General features: G+C 38.5%; 2 protein-coding genes across 6 annotated transcripts in view; both read right to left on the bottom strand.

Annotated features, from left to right (window-relative positions):
- The window catches only part of LOC101737713 (uncharacterized), a 232,945-nt gene extending 219,950 nt beyond the window's left edge, over window positions 1-12,995 (bottom strand). For 2 of the 5 annotated variants that reach the window (XM_062675608.1, XM_021346336.3), the window contains exons 1-10: window positions 12,647-12,956; window positions 11,243-11,385; window positions 9,620-9,773; window positions 8,447-8,640; window positions 7,361-7,567; window positions 4,498-4,638; window positions 3,658-3,868; window positions 2,621-2,796; window positions 1,568-1,820; window positions 909-1,060 (exon numbers count right to left, since the gene is read on the bottom strand). In XM_062675608.1, the coding sequence (XP_062531592.1) occupies window positions 909-1,060; window positions 1,568-1,820; window positions 2,621-2,796; window positions 3,658-3,868; window positions 4,498-4,638; window positions 7,361-7,567; window positions 8,447-8,640; window positions 9,620-9,773; window positions 11,243-11,385; window positions 12,647-12,697 (1,682 nt within the window). In that variant the 5' untranslated portion in view covers window positions 12,698-12,956. Of the gene's footprint in view, window positions 1-908; window positions 1,061-1,567; window positions 1,821-2,620; window positions 2,797-3,657; window positions 3,869-4,497; window positions 4,639-7,360; window positions 7,568-8,446; window positions 8,641-9,619; window positions 9,774-11,242; window positions 11,386-12,646 lie in introns of all 5 variants that reach the window. The other 3 variants (XM_062675606.1, XM_062675607.1, XM_062675605.1) reach the window with 3 other exon arrangements.
- Window positions 12,996-13,468: 473 nt separating this feature from the next.
- On the bottom strand, window positions 13,469-15,697 carry LOC101737569 (ommochrome-binding protein). Its single transcript, XM_004923671.5, has 2 exons — window positions 15,342-15,697; window positions 13,469-14,369 (listed from the first exon to the last, which is right to left on the bottom strand). The coding sequence occupies exon 2, from the start codon at window positions 14,352-14,354 to the stop codon at window positions 13,539-13,541; it is 816 nt and encodes a 271-aa protein (XP_004923728.1). The 5' UTR covers window positions 14,355-14,369; window positions 15,342-15,697; the 3' UTR covers window positions 13,469-13,538.
- Between the last annotated feature and the right edge of the window lie 587 nt (window positions 15,698-16,284).

Genomic DNA, 16,284 nt, shown 5'->3' with positions numbered 1-16,284 from the left:
TGAACGAAACTATCCATTCCGGTAACTTTCTTCTTCCCTGATCTTTTCTTACCCGGAGTCCCAAGCACGATGAGCAAGCCAGAGCCTTTAGCTTCGTTAATAATGCACCTAACAGTACTCACTGATGTTTTTGTTGCTTCCGAAGTCTGTTTTACTTTTTCCATAATATCATTCTTCCCCTGTTTTATAATGAAGCAATATACGTCGTACACAATTTTTCTACCCTTTCTTTTGAATACTACACCAGTTTGTCGCGGCATAGTGTATTTTTTATAAAAAATCAACAAACACTCAACAAATAGCAATGGCAACAAAGTCAACAAGCAATTATAACAAAATATAACTTAACGATTAATAACGATAGACTTTTCACTGTACGCAAGCGTACTATTGGGAGCAAGCGGAACGAAGGCGCGGTGCGGGACGCAAGGTTCGACTGATCTACCAATAACGCGCTCGATACGATTTCCCCTGCCGTCGCGCCTCACCCTCACCACCAAAGTGATCTAAAATTCGGTTCTGCGCAGTCAAGGTCATTTGCTCACGATGTTTGCCGGTTACTATACCTACTACTCCTACAAATATTTCGGTAGTAATACATATAATTACAACAAAAACAAAGGAATTTCAACCTTACGTCCTTATTAAAATAAGGCTTCATTAACTACAAAACCGGCATGCTACGATAGCCGTTTTGACGTTTAACCACTCATGAAGTTTCGGGGCTCAAACCGGAGTGATGCTAACACTGACCCTAGCAAGAGCAGTGCTTCGCAGAACCTACCACCGGATCGGAAACGCGACCCACTGAGGAGATCCGGCGAGAAACTCAGTGGGCTGTGTCTGAGGGTTAAGAATGCCGATAGGATAAGACATAGTAGTCGAATCTAAACTAGAACCTTCGTTACCTTCGTCCGTTGGTGATGTTATCTATATACTCGGCCAGTACTGTGGCTGCTTGCTGATGGACCGGGTCGCTTCGGGACACGTTCCTCCACTTGGTACACGCGCACCAGTGCGGCAAGATGCCGGCGTCTCCGCAAGAACGAGACTTTGGTATCTGCGTTGCGGAAGGACTCTTTATGGCCGGACCTAACTGGTGTTAGGTTATGACCTTGGTCCATACACTTACAGCGTAAATTACGCCATCTGCCTTGAGACCAAAGTTCTCAGATCTCTTAACATTACAACGGCAGAAAGTAACCGGTGGTAGGACCTACTGTGAGTCCGCACGGGTAGGTACCACCGCCCTGCCTATTTCTGCCGTGAAGCAGTAATGCGTTTCGGTTTGAGGGGCAGCCGTTGTAACTATACTGGAATCTTAGAACTTATATCTCAAGGTTGTAGATGTCTATAGGATCTAGTAACCACTTAACACCAGGTAGGCTGTGAGCTCGTCCACCCATCTAAACAATAAAAAAAAAAGTAAGTTTAAGGTTAATCACATAAAATACATTTGAGGTGCTGCAAAGTATTTAAAACTTGACATTGGGATATCGGTTCATTCGCAACATTATCTTTACATAGACACTTGATCGTCCTTTGAGGTCGATTCAGAAGCACTTACAGGCTCCAGCATGCTGAGTCCTCTCTCCAATTTCGATCCTTCAACTTTATAGGAGTTGGCCAGTTCCCTCAGACCGACCACATCTAGCAGTGTCGTGTGCAAGTCGTAGGGCGTTGTGAGCACTTCCGCGTTAGCTTCCAAAACACGCTGTACATTTGGCCTGGATTTTAATAAGGTCTCGGGCAGTTTTATTGTCATCAAGGGCAGGCGTTCTTCTAGTCTGCCTTGATAGGTCCTACGTATCGATTCGTATCTGAAAGGGTGGTTCAAGGATTTGGCTCTTCCTTTTTTTTCCTACCTAAGCTGAGAGGTTATTTCAGCGTAACTTTAACTAGTAGGTGAGCTCGCGGGGCTCAAACCTGACGACGTTGCTAACACGAACCCTAGCAAGAGCCGCTCTTCGCAGAATCTATCACCGGATCGAAAACGCGACCCACTGAGACGATCCGGCGAGAAACTCAGTGAGCTGTGTCTGAGGGTTAATTTACTCGCCGAGCCCTTCGTCGCAAGCGACGGGTTCGACGAGAACGATGATCGGTGCTTGAGCTAGTGAATCGGGAGGATCCGAAATGACGTGTTGTGGGTATTCAAAAACGTATAGTCCGCGATTTCGGTCATGCCCTAATTGCTTTACTTTAGCGATGCCACGTGCTTCTAATGAGGCTTGAAAGCAATTGGGCAGGACTTTTGGGTCTTTTACAGATTTACCACAATTGATACCAACCTGATGATTTTACGTCTTTTCTTTTATACCGAGCAAGCTCGCGGGAGATTTAAAAACACCCACCCCAAGACTTAACAAGCAATAATACAGACTATTACCTACTACAATTCGCTTTATTGCATCCGATGATAGATACGTAAAAAAAATGTTATCTCATCGAAAACATTAAAGACAGACCATGGCCAAACGGAGACTCAACCAATCTACAGACTACTGGGTCGTAACTTTAACTCTTAGATGACACAGAAAATATGACTTTTAGACTTCAAAATGGAGCCTATCAACCTTCGTCTGAATAAGACAAAACTATTTATGTAAATGCTACAAACTTGGCACCGTGGTCCCCCATGACTATCAAAAGGGTATTCTTCTGTCTCCCCTTATCCAAAAAGTCTTGGAGGAATGCCACCATATCATCATCGGACGTCGATATTACATTGAAATCATCATGGCTTATATCAGCTATGAAGGTAAGGCAGAAATGTTTTCCGTCTAAATCTAGAAACTGGAATACAATAATTATATCAATTTCAATTAATTCTAGTCCAATTTACCGAAATAATTCCAATTAAACCCTAAGCCTTTATTTTTCAAATGCTGATCAATAAAACAAATGTAACTTGACTCAGTTCACGCAATTTATCTAATTGAATTTTTAAAAAGTTGCAAAATTATTAAGTGTCTATTCTTTATGGGAGGATTCACAAATCGTTCAGTAACATATCCAAACGTGAAAGTCTATTTGGTTTAAGCGATAGTTTTGCAACTTTACAAGAGAGCTTTTGAAATTCAAAATTTGGAAAAAAATATCATAACAAAATAACTTCTTCAGCTATATGAATGGAGTAAACTTAATTGAAGTTCAATTAAAAATATTGAACTGTTGATCCTTATACCAATTAAAATGCACCTTTAATGCCGCTAAAACCAAATAAGCCTTCCACCCCTCGATATATATAACGTAAGTACATTAAAATTATAGCTAACGACCGATAGGTGTACATTAGCTATTCCTATCACACTTCAACAAATCGGCCGGTGATAAACTTTATCCATTATTCAATGCAGATATTGGCTTTTTAATGAAAAAAGCAAAGCCACCAAATTAAAGAGTTTGATAAGGTAATGTTACAACGATTAAACCTCTCAATTACGAGCAAAAGTTTGAAAATGCTCAATCTAACCGGTACTAATAAGTTTAATGTAAGCTTAGAACTTGATAGAACATAGAAAAGTAAATCAGAGAGAGAGAGAGAGAGAGAGAGAAAATGTCTTCCAAAAACAAAATTTGATTGTTGCAATGTTCCAGTCAAAAGACGTCAGTAACCATTATCGGTGATACAAGTGAAAAATTTAACCAAAAGACCTGTTTGGTCAAGTTCATCAAGAGTCCGTATTGGGGCACGTTGCCTATGCAATATCGGCCCTTGACGCCGCGCCACCACTTCCTGCCCTTAGAGCTCTCTTCCATCAGGAACGACCTGAGGTAGTGATCCGCGGGGCAGCTGTCGAAACCGTGGTAAAACCTCTGGAAGGTACCTATCCAGGGCATGTCTTCGAAGTATGCTGTTCTATAGCTGCGGGCGATACAATGACGTCATCAATATATCTGGCGCCGCAAGACGTGTTTTACTATTGAACTAAGGTTGAAGGTTGACGAGCATACGTTTTTCCTGACGGATAGTGGTTATTGTCGCTTATGGACATCAACAGTATCGGGTGTGTACAGCCAAGCCCCCGCCTAAGGCGTACCTAACGTTGAACGATGCTGTGCGAAATCTCAAGTGATTACAAGATACCCTTCAATCTTTCAGAATATTTTTGTGATTCTTGGTTTTGATATTCTAACGTAACGCCGTCTTTTTTATAATTATTTATACCATACTTTGAGAGGTGCGAACGACAAAGGAAAGATCTTCCACTGTACGGGCGATATTGCTGACCCGTATGTAAGCTTATCTTAAAACGGTCATTAACGAGATTCAGGTAAGCTTATCTTAAAACGGTCATTAACGAGATTCAGATCTTGTGTTCTATGATGCCTACCCGCTACACTACAAGCGTTCCTTAACAGAGCCTTAATGAAGAGAGCAATGTCGAATATGGGCCCTTATTGAATTTACCAAAAAAGCCAACAACTTGAAGACCACACCCCGCTACCCAGAACTAGCTAAATAATGCCAAATCATCATCACTTTATCCTCACCCGTCGTTCTTCAAGTGGTGGAACAAGAACGTCTTATGGTCCATGGTTTTGTCTTTGGGAAAACTCTCCCAGTCAGGTAGCTCTAGGCCGGTCAGTATCGGATACAGAGCATTCGAAGTTCCTTCGCCCACTATGTTATAACTGAAATGCCAATGACCGAAGCGCTAAGTACAAACGCAACTATAATTAAAGCTAATTTTTTAAAAAGTTTAATTTCGCCTCTGTTATTCCAATATTTCCGCCGATTCCAGTACTTAAAAGGTTTCTTTTCGAAAAGCAACTAAGCAGTCAATATTATAGAAAACTAGCCGTAATCGCCCCATTCGCTGGGCATTTAAAATTAACAATATTATTTGTGGTCATTATTATTAAGGAGTCCAACACTCATATAAATATTAGCCTATCATGTATTTTCTACATGAATACCTTCGATCAACAATAGTAACTACATACACGGTCGGTGCAGAAAATCCGTCTCGTCAAATAACAGCTCACTTGAAATGTGAGCTGTTATTTTGTTTAGTTCACTTCAAACACAGCCAATGTCAACCCGTCTCACGATGCCGCAGTGTGTATTCAAAAGTTGCAAAACTAATGCCCGAAAAAGCAATTTAACGGCTGAAATATCTTACTTTCGGTAAGTACATAAAGTATAAACTATATTTTAGGCTTTAAACTAATAAATAATATTAAATTTTGAACAAAATTACCGATTTTTAGCCACCGCTACAAATGTTGGCCAAGGCTCGGCCAACACATGGACAAACGTTTGTTTAACAGAACAGTGAACGCACGGAGTAGATTTGTGTTTTAATAATTTTTTTAAATTTGTTAGATGTACTTCAAAATTAGTTGGTTAAAATTGGTTAATGCTGCTTTTGTGACTGTTTTTTGGACTCTCATTAGGTACTTAGCTTTCATTTTTTATTTTAGCTTTCCTAGCAATCACGTGTGCAGAATGGATCTCGATTGTCGCCAGAGAAACAAGAGATGACTTTTATAAGCCAGCTAAGATCTCCGCTCATTGACACTGGACATCTTTGTCTTCCGTGCTCACGGCTACTGAAACGTGGCCGAAACATTGTAATAAAAATACCGCGCTTGAAACCGTTTAACGTTGTTTTATTATGTGCACTGGTCGCGAAAACTTAAAAATATACTATAAAAATATATATTACACAAAAACGCAACGCTAATAAAATAATAAATAATGTATAGATACTAACAAATATAAATTTCCAAAACATAAAAAGTAAACAACTAAACTTTTGCTTTTATTCATTAATAAATTATTTTAGTGTTCAACGCGACTCCCTTACCTCCTGTAGTAAACAGAAATCGAAATTTCAAAAAGCAAAAATAAATAAAACAAAACAATGTTAGTTCTCAGAGCAATAAAGAGAAAAAGTACTTTATTTGTTGCCTCTTAAGGTTGATTTAACATTAAAAGTTGTTTAACATATGTTTTTTTATTTGTAAGTGACAGGATTAATTTATTACTTTGCTCATTTTATGTGACGAATGATCGTAAGTATTAGATAATGTTTTGGAGATTTGTGACTTTATTACAAAGTACCATAGTTGTAATTAGTTTGAACTTAAAACTGTTTCAAGACTTTTTTCTCCGTTTGTTAGTAAACGAATGTAGCTATAGGTGTATATTCACGCGGACAGCTTTTGCTTTAATTTTGTACGTGTCCCTTTATCTAGTTACTAGTGACCCGCCCTCGCTTCGCTTCGGAAACATTAAAACACACATGAAACCAAAAAATAAAAAATAAAAAAAAAATAAAAAAAGTAGCTTATGTTCATCAGGGACAATGTCGGCTTCTATTGATGATCGAAGATGAATACCAAGTTTCAAGTCAATCGGATGCATGGTTCAGTAGTTATAACGGAAGATCGGTAAAAACTACTGTAGATTTATATATTAGTATAGATTATAGATTTATATATTAGTACATATAAGACAGTAGTTATCAGTGTGCTTAGTATCGACGAATAAGGCCTTAGTCGTCCATGACCGCGAAAACTGTGCAGTATTGAAGTCGTCGGAAATAATGTAATGATAATTTTAAAAAAGCCAGATTAATAGTCTAGGACTCGCGAATACTGAAGAAAACACTAAGTAGAGCGTAGAAAAAGAAGATTACCTCTCAAATTACTTGATATCCCAAGAACAAGTTCATTATTTAAGCTTTTTGGCAATCTCTGATAATGAATACGTAACTATTGGATACAATTTACCCACAACATTCACTATTACGCCGCGAAGGTGGCATCCACGCTGCTTTTGAAGGATAAGACTGTTTTTGCACAAGGCAGGTGGTGCGTCGTGTGATATCCATGGGCTCAGGTAAGCGCTTAACACCGGTGCGGCTATGGTGTTTATTGTCTATAACATTAAATCTAAGAAAAGCAGGGACAAAATAATAATAATTTGAATGTAATCAATATTTCTTGTTCCCTCAGAAGCAGATTCGCTACGGCAAACTTCACTGCTAATCAAAACCTAAAGCTAGAACCGTCAAAAGCTGCGGCCAAACCTGGTAAGTGCCAAATTAGAAAAAAAGAGATTTATAATATTTGCACTCTTCCTCATACCTTGAAATTATTTTATTCTATTTCGCATAATAATTATCATAAACACAAGCAACATTCCCATTGTTCTGATTTGTCTAACAACTGGTTACAAAAATCCCTATATTCAAGATACCCAACAACATAATGCGACAGACTTATTAAATTATTGCCCTGTGTTAAAATATGTGCCATATACCAATTTTGTAGTAGGTGAATATCACGTATCAAATATTACGTTCTATAGGCGAAGCTAGTAAAATCGTGTAAAACAAAAGCTCACCTTTTCATAATAGTAGCATTAAGTACGTCCTTAAGGAATTTGTATGATTTGGGCATCTTTCTGATGAAACCGTTGCGAGATGTCGAATCGAAGCCCAGTATTAGTATATCAGAGGTGTTTTCGCGACCAGTTCGACTCACGAGGGGCTTAGGTACTGGACGCAGACCGGACTTATAGCCGAACCATCTTTGCGATATTATACCTAATCTGGTACGACATACATAAAATATTTTTGAGAGCAAGGATTGAACGATTAATTTTTTTTCTCATTGCTTATATGGGTGGACGAACTCACAGTCCACCTAGTGTTAAGTGGTTACTAAAGCCCGTAGTCATTTACAACGTAAATGCGCCACCCACCTTGAGATATAAGTTCTCAGTATATTACAACGGCTGCCCCACCCTTTAAACCGAAACGCATTACTGTTTCACGGCAGAAATAGGCAGGGCGGTGGTACCTACCCGTGCGGACTCACAAGATCTCCTACCATCAGTTAAATCCATCCAAAGGCCCTTTGCGATCCACAATGAAGGATTATGTAATCACTGGTGGCATTGTAAGATCGCATGGCTGTGGTACCTTCATCATATCCATTTCTGCCGGAAGTAGCCGGTTTGAATTGACAATTGTTACGCAATAAAATGACATTCGCGATATCAGTACGGCCATTATACGGTAGGCAGCGATTCAGCTCTACCTCTGTTATTGGTGACATCCATGGGCGACAGTAACCACTCACCATCAGGTCGGCCGTATCCACTTCTGCCTAAAGGGGCAATAAAAAAAACCATAGCTCCAGCTCCAACAACAGTGCAATAAGAAACAAACCACTGTGTTCAATGAACAATTTGCCAAACATAAATCAAAACAAAAATAGCTACAAATCAAAACCCTGCTGCAGATGTATGTCTTCAACTTGCTCTTACCAGAAACTGTTTGAGTAAGCCGAGACAGAAATGAAACGAGTTTTCTCACAATTATCAATCGTCCTCACACCAAACCTTGAGATGAGCACTCTTATCGTTTCAAAGCCACCACTTGACCTGAACGTTGTTGACATTTAAAGCCGAGACAAACTTGATTACCCATTCTTATCGACGCCCTTACACGAAACCTTCACATGGTCGCTACTGTTCAAACGATACGATGCATTGCCGTAAACCTTAACCGGATCGCCGATATAATAATGCTGATCGTTCACATGGACGATGTCCTTGTAATTACACACCACATCTTTCATTTTGCTCAAAATCTCCTTGATAACGTAGCATTTTGAATGCTGAAAAACGATATTGGGTTTTTGCGACTCATGTTCTTGTCATTGTTTGTCGCGAGACTGTCACGCGTTGCAACTTTGAAGGGTGGGGCGGTTATAGAACTTACGATGGGTGGACGAGCTCACAGCCTACCTGATCTTAAGTGGTCACTGGAGCCCATAGGCATCTACAACGTAAATGCACCACCCACCTTGAGATATAAGTTCTAAGGTCTCAAGTATAGTTACAACGGCTGCCTTCAAACCGAAACGCATTACTGCTTCACGGCAGAAATAGGCAGGGTGGTAGTACCTACCCGCGCGGACTCACGTACCTATTCAGGTCTTAAAGTCTGTGGCGGCACTTACGCCATGTCTATAAGGTCTGGTAGCCGCTTAGACTATAAGCTCGACGTCCACTTGAATTCCCATTAAATAAAAATACGGTAATTTCTCTGTGAGCTGATGAAAAGACGCATGCTTTGTGAATATTAGTCAAGGGAAATGTAATAAACGCAAAGCCGTCAAGTCCAACGTAGAGTTAATTTATTAAAAATAGATTACTCATATATGGACATCACGTGTCGTCGGTGCTTTAGTTGGCTTGAAAAAAAAAACCTTAGAGTATTACATTTTCTTAAAGTACCTAGCTTACGAGTAAATTAAAACACGCAAGACTTATAACAAGCCGTAACATTTGGACTTTTTGTGTCCTAAATAATTTCTAGTCGCAACATTTGGACTTTTTGTGTCCCAAATAATTTCTGTTAGGTATACAACATAATAATACACTTATAATTCACATTTAATGATGGTATCGGTTGGCCTCCATGTATACTACACTGCGATCCCTTCTGAAGGATGGCATAGCCTTTATATAATTAGGCCTCAGACCTCAAGCCTCAAGATTGGAGGGGACACTCACTCAGTGACATCTATAGACTCCCGTAAGGCGAAGGCGTCCGTAATCCCGTAAAAGTGTACACATATTTATTTTACTAACATAACAATCGACCCAGTCTAATCCATCGCAGACAATCTTCGGTGTCTCCTTAACGTATCTCATGGCTACATCGGAGAAGGGATCCAATTGAGGCATATCGCAACCCGTGCCTTTATCCCGTTGCAAAAACTCTTCATTCATACGTATTTGATTCCTATAGATTTTCAAGTAATTTAACAAGTCCTTAGAAGCATCGTGTTCGATTCGATGTATAATTTATTAATACGTGAAGGAAAAACGTTGTATCCCTTTTTACGAAAATTGCGCGGGCGGAGGAGTATGAAATTTTCCACACTTATAGAGAATATAGAGAAGTGCACAATGCTAATATTTTTTTTAAATAATGCATAAAAGATACATTAAATCAATAAAGAAAACATTACACACACTACCATGTATTGGACACACACACATATTATTATGTATATATACTCTTTGTTTATTGTTAGACCTTAGTTTGTCAAAAACTGTGGTCAAATTGAAATTAGGTTAATATTGTTTATCTTTAATATTATTTGTCTATATGTAGTCTTGGCGAAATCTGTGATTATAGAAGTATATCTTTGACAACATAACCATAATAATGAACCATCTAATATTTTTAATTAATTATAGTCGAATTTCGACTACTGCGGGACCACCAGTATAATTTATTACAAGAACATCAAGATTATGAAGGCAGCGGCTTGGCTCCACCTCTGGCATTGCTGAAGTCCATGGGCGACGGTAACCACTCACAATCAGGTGGGCCGTACGCTCGTCTGCCTACTAGGGCAATAAAAAATAAAAAATAAAATATTGTTAGTTCGTTCTGTGTGAGATAAAAATTAAAAGACTAGATATATACATATTTTTTTTTATAGAAAAAATAGACTGTAGTTAGGACAACATTTAAATGTCGACGAATAAAGACGACCATAAATAAAGACGAGCATACGGCCCACCTGGTGGTGAGTGGTTACCATCGCCCATAGACTTCAGCAATACCAGGGACAGAGCCAAACCGCTGCCTACTGCTTAATATTCTCCACAAGCCTCGTTTGAAGAAGTACATGTCATAGCGCTCGGGAAACACCGTGGAGGGGAGTTCATTCCAAAGCCGGATGGTACGTGGCAAAAAATATCTCTGGAAACGCACTGTGGATGACCGCAGTGGCTCTAGGTAGTATGGATGAACTCTACTCCGGTGGCGGGCGATGCGATAGTAAAAACGAGATGATGGTGGTTACCGTCGCCTATGGACTTCAGCAATGACAGGGGCAGAAACGTTTAATACTTTCCACAAGCCTCGTTTGAAGAAGGACATGTGATAGCGCTCGGGAAACACCGTGCAATGGGTGCTCAATCCGAGCCGGATGGTGGCAAGAAAGTATAACGGGAGGGTCCGAAATGACATGTTTAGGGTGACGGGCGACGGCGTGTTGCCTGGTCGTCTGGGTCAGGTATGGAATTAGATACATTAAATTAAAGAAGACAAATAAAAACGCGCGTTAAAAAAAATCTTCAAAAAAAAAACGTGCTCTCGCAGGATTTCAACGCTGGTCACTCAACAAACACCGGACGTCTTACCCTTTAGGCCGCGACAATTCCATCGAGCTAATAGTCTCTACTGACACAACTTACGTTTTATCGTTGTAAGGAAATGGTTTCAGAGGCTCCCTGTAACCGGTGAACAAATAAACGACGCTGGTGACCGTAAACATGGCCAGGAGTGCAAAAAAACAATGCTTTTGGCTCCTTAATAAACGTTTCCAGAACACTGAAGTCTGAAATAATGAATTTGATTAATGAAGAGTCCCGTCGATGCGGATTCTGGTAGGACGTCTTTTGAGTCCTCACGGGTATGCACCAACATCCCGTCTATTTTTGCCGTGAAGCAGTAATGCGTTTCGGTCTGAATGGTGGGGCGGTAGCCGTTGTAAATACACTGAAACCTTAGAGATTTTATCTCAAGGTGGGTGGCACATTTACGTTATAGATGTCTATGGGCTCCAGTAACCACTTAACACCAGGTGGGCTGTGAGCTCGTCCACCCATCTAAGCAATAAATAAATAAAGACTTCAAATGTTTTATCTTTTAGTGCTTACTTTGTTGAAAGTGCCCATAGAAATCGGCTATGTAAACAGCGCCACCCACCTTGAGATCTGAGTTCTTTAGTACAACAGCTTTAGACACCTTTCATGGCGTTTCGGTTGCCTGTTACGTAATAATGTAGTAATTATATCGTATTGCAAAGATATTTCCTTGTAAAATTGTAAATATTTAAGGTACCTAGGCGTGTTTTGATGAATCACTCAGCACAAAGTTTATACGTAGTACATAGGTACTTACACGATGAAGCGTTTAAATAAAAACATTAGAAAAAATAGAGGCACAAGAATTTATGACGCTACATGGATTACGATTTCTGTTGTATGTAGATTACGTGTTCTAGATTGATCTTTGAAATTATATGTAGCTTTTTTTAATTATTATTTAATGATCACCTTGAAAATGTTTTGGATATCATAGTAACTTTAAACTAGAAAATCGATTTCAACAAGATATCGCGTTTCGTTGGTCAGAACATCGCCAAAAATTTTCAAATTTATTAGGTATTATTAAATAGAATTTGTCCGTTTTTTGTTGCATTTGCAGACGAACGAGCCTTTGTTCTGTGATCGTAGTGTAGTCACTCATGGGCATCAACAATACAAAATGGACCGCCAAGCCCATAAGCCAAGCCACTGTTTAACGCTAACACAAAATTCAAAATGGCAACCTTTATCCACTAATAGCAGAAGTAATAGTGTTCTGAGACTAATAGTCAACATTGTACATAAATTAATTAACAGTAATTTTTTAATTAATTTTAATGAATTCCGATGCGTTAAAAATTTCATAATTTTGAACAAAGCAAGTTGAAAATTTTTTGACGAACTTACATGTTTTATTTCGTTTTTATACAATTGTTTTAATTATAACTTTTAATATCATAACATCGTCGATGAGTTAAGATAATATTTTTTATTGTAATAAGTACTTACTTTCCGCCCCAATGAAGCTGCACTCCATTTTGCAAACATTTTAGTAACCATATTTATGAACTTCGGACATTTGGTTTGAACCAAATGAAATTAAAATGACATTTAATTTAATGGCGGCGATATTTCATTTGACAAAACAGAGATTTTTTTATTTTTTCTTTGTTTATACACTTACTACAGACCTACGAGGAAAAAAACGAGAAAATTCTATATTTTTTTATGTATTACTTCCTAAACGTTATATTGATCAATCGAAATGATAAGCACACACTTAATTATAAAACTTCGGTTTTCATTTTATTCTTATTTTGAAAAGGGCGCCATAACGAGACGGAAGTTTTTTTCTTTTTTTTTATGGCTCGCCAAACGGAAGTTCTTTCATCCTTTTTTATTTCTTAATTTTTTTAAAATTTACCCCTTTGCTACTGTAGCGCCACCCTTATTTAGCAGATTTTAATGGACACTTTTTCACACACAGAAACGCTTCTCCTTACCTCTACCCTCCATCGTTTTAGCTATGCACCTATAAGTAACAGTTTTAATGTCATTGTCGATAGACGTGGATTATGAGAGACCTAATTTATTTTTCCGGAGGCCAATGCTGTTCTCAAACTAATAATACACAATTTAAAAATGTAGGAAACTACTCTGCTCAAGAATTGAACGTAAAGTTAATAAGACCATCATTTATAAACTATGTTAAGGTAAGATAGACAGAATGTAATGCAATAACAATAATAGGTAAATAATGGTTATGCTTTCATTTAAAAACCATAGACGAAATGAATGGATGGAAAGAATAAAACAATACTAAAAACGACGTCATTTTGAGTTATTTATTTAAAAAACAGTTTTCTGTTTTTAACAAAAACAAATCTACAAAAACTAAACCTTAGTCACCAAAACAGGGTACTGGATTGTAAATCAACTTCACAATATGACCAACAGCGATATAAATAGGTTCATTTCTATTATTAAAAGTCAAAGCTCTTAAATTGGCTAGTTTATCAGATTTTTTATCCAAAGCAAACTTGTATTTGTTATAGGCGTACAGACCATTTTTCGTGCAAACGTAAGGTTTATAATGTATATCTGTGGCTATGCTAGTAACGGAATAACCTTCGTGTATATTAATAACTGTAGTGCCCAATTGAACGCGAAATAGCGTTTCATTATCCAAAAACAGTATATTATTACCATCGTCGAGCATCAGAGCGTCTACTTGTACATTTTGTAACTCCATAACCGGAACAGTCACGCCATTATCAAACTTAAGCGCCTTCCTGTTATTGTTAATCATATACAAAACATCTTTAAAGAACAGATACCTAATATTTTCAACAACAGGTAATCTTTCTGGTACTTTGTTCGCGTCACTAATGAAAAACAAACCGTCAGAGCCGCCGACGTAAATGCGATTTTTCGATCTGTCATATGCCAAACCCGTAGCGTTTCGGATACTATCGATAATGCCAGTTTTTTTTGTTGCTATGTTAATATAACCTAACTGCCTCGTCGGGACATATGCTAATTGATCGAATGTGAAGTATAACGTGTTTTCGTTATCGTTAAATACTATCTGATATATTCTGGTAAGTCCTTCTTTGATTATTTCGACGTTGTAATAATTTTGATCGATGTATATCCCTTTGCAGTACTCGTCAGCTGTCGTCAATGTTGCAATCAATAATAATATGAATAACTTCATTTTTGCATTGGGTACCTGCAATTTGTAAAAAAGTTGTGTTTTGAAAATTGTAATGATGTCTGTTAGTGGAAGCATAAAAAATAAATGGTCTAACTGGGAATCATAGCTTAAAGAAATAAATTAAAACATATATCCTTAATTAGATTATAATAACTTTGTAGCTATAGAGCTTACGTTCAACTCTATACTTTAGCATCGGCTCCACACGTTGGCCCCAACGTTGCGCGGTTAAATTGGTGAAGTGTCCACACGTTGACTGATAAGCTAGTTCTTTTCCGTCAGAGCCAACGTGAAGATGTACGATACCGAAATTGAAATTGCTCTAAGCGTTTTTTTAATACCTAGTGCGTATAATTTATAATTGTTATTGAAAAGGACTGAGCAAAGCGCTCACATGTGCACGGATCGCGAACGGTGGCACATATTCCTATAATAAAACCGATACTCGACGGCCAACTACTAACGATCGCTCCAACGTTGGGACCAATGCATTTTCTAGATCCACACGTTGGGCGAGTGGCGTTGGGGCCTATGTTAGGGCCAACGTGTAGAGCCGGCGTAGCTCGTTGACATTTACTCCCGTGAATCGTTACCCGATTGTATAGAACGAAATGCTTAGTTGTTCCATAGTAGGCACAATAAAAGAGGGTGGTACCGATGAAAAATACGCGCAAATATGGGATCGTAATTACGCGCGTTCACAACGCGTCAGAAGAAAAGAAAAAAAAAACACAATATATATTTAACATTATCAACATTAAATACATTTTTGTATTATCGTGCGCTAATATTAATTATCAAGACATTCTTTGTTCAAGAAAACATAGAAAAAGTCGTTCTCAAAAAAATAAAAACAAAAAAAATGTCTCTACGAAGAACTTTCTCGATAGTATTCCATCACGCACGTTTCCTATAGACATAAATATGGCTATAGCGATGTCCTCTTTTAAAATATCGATTGCTTAATACAAAACAAACCTTACTTACCAGAATAGAAATCGATTTGTTCTCGATTACGCAACACAAGCGACTACAATGAAAGTTTGTATCGCACTGGCCGATGACTAGTTCGTCAATAGTAAAATCAAATATAAGGCCGGTTCCCACTGACTGACTTGCCGTACAAAATTTAAATACACGAAAACTAACACGTATAATTTTATAAACAGATACTAATGTTCCGTCTAATGTTTTTTCTTCCTACCTATGCTGATAGGCTTGAGAGGTTATTTTAGCTTCTCCGTGACGTGTAGGTGAGCTCACGGGGCTTAAAGCCGAGTGTTGCTAACACTGGTTCCAGCAAGAGCAGTGCTTCGCGCAATCTACCACCGGGTCGGAAACGCGAACCACTAAGAAGATCCGGCGAGAAAATCAGCGGGCTGTGTCTATGGGTTTCGATGAGAACGATGACATACAGTCATCATTCACGAGTATTCCTCTCTTACCGAGCAGATCTTTCAGAGTCAAAACCGAAATCCTTAAAGAGATTCTCCAAGTAAGCGTATGCCGAAACATTGACAAATAAAGCTTGATTGTTTTGTTGTGATTAAAAGGATGTATGGGGATACTTCAAACAATTATTGAATGAAGCGTCCCACATCTAACTGGTAGTAGGAAGTCTTGAGTCCGCACAGGTAGGTACCACCAGCCTGCCTATATCTGCCGTGAAGCAGTAATGCGTTTCGAGTTGAAGGCTGCTACAGCCATTGTACTGTAAAAACTGAGACCTTGGAACTCATGTCTCAAGGTGGGTGCCGGGACTTACGTTGTTAATGTCTACGGGCTCCGGTAACCATTTAAAACCAGGTGGGACGTGAGCTCATCGTCCACCCACCTAAGTAATCAAGAAATTTATATACTTACATATGTATATACATATATGAATGTCCCACAAAATAAGTTTATCAATAAACATAAATATGTTTCAATG

The sequence above is a fragment of the Bombyx mori genome, chromosome 24 (assembly GCF_030269925.1).
Source record: "Bombyx mori chromosome 24, ASM3026992v2".
Classification (NCBI taxonomy): Eukaryota; Metazoa; Arthropoda; class Insecta; order Lepidoptera; family Bombycidae; genus Bombyx; species Bombyx mori.
The sequence above is the reverse complement of the archived record's forward strand: the minus strand, read 5'-3'. Positions and strand labels throughout refer to the sequence as shown.

Bases quoted from the DNA above. Each gene is read 5' to 3' on its own strand.
- LOC101737569 (XM_004923671.5), bottom strand. From the start codon at position 14,354: ATGAAGTTATTCATATTATTATTGATTGCAACATTGACGACAGCTGAC.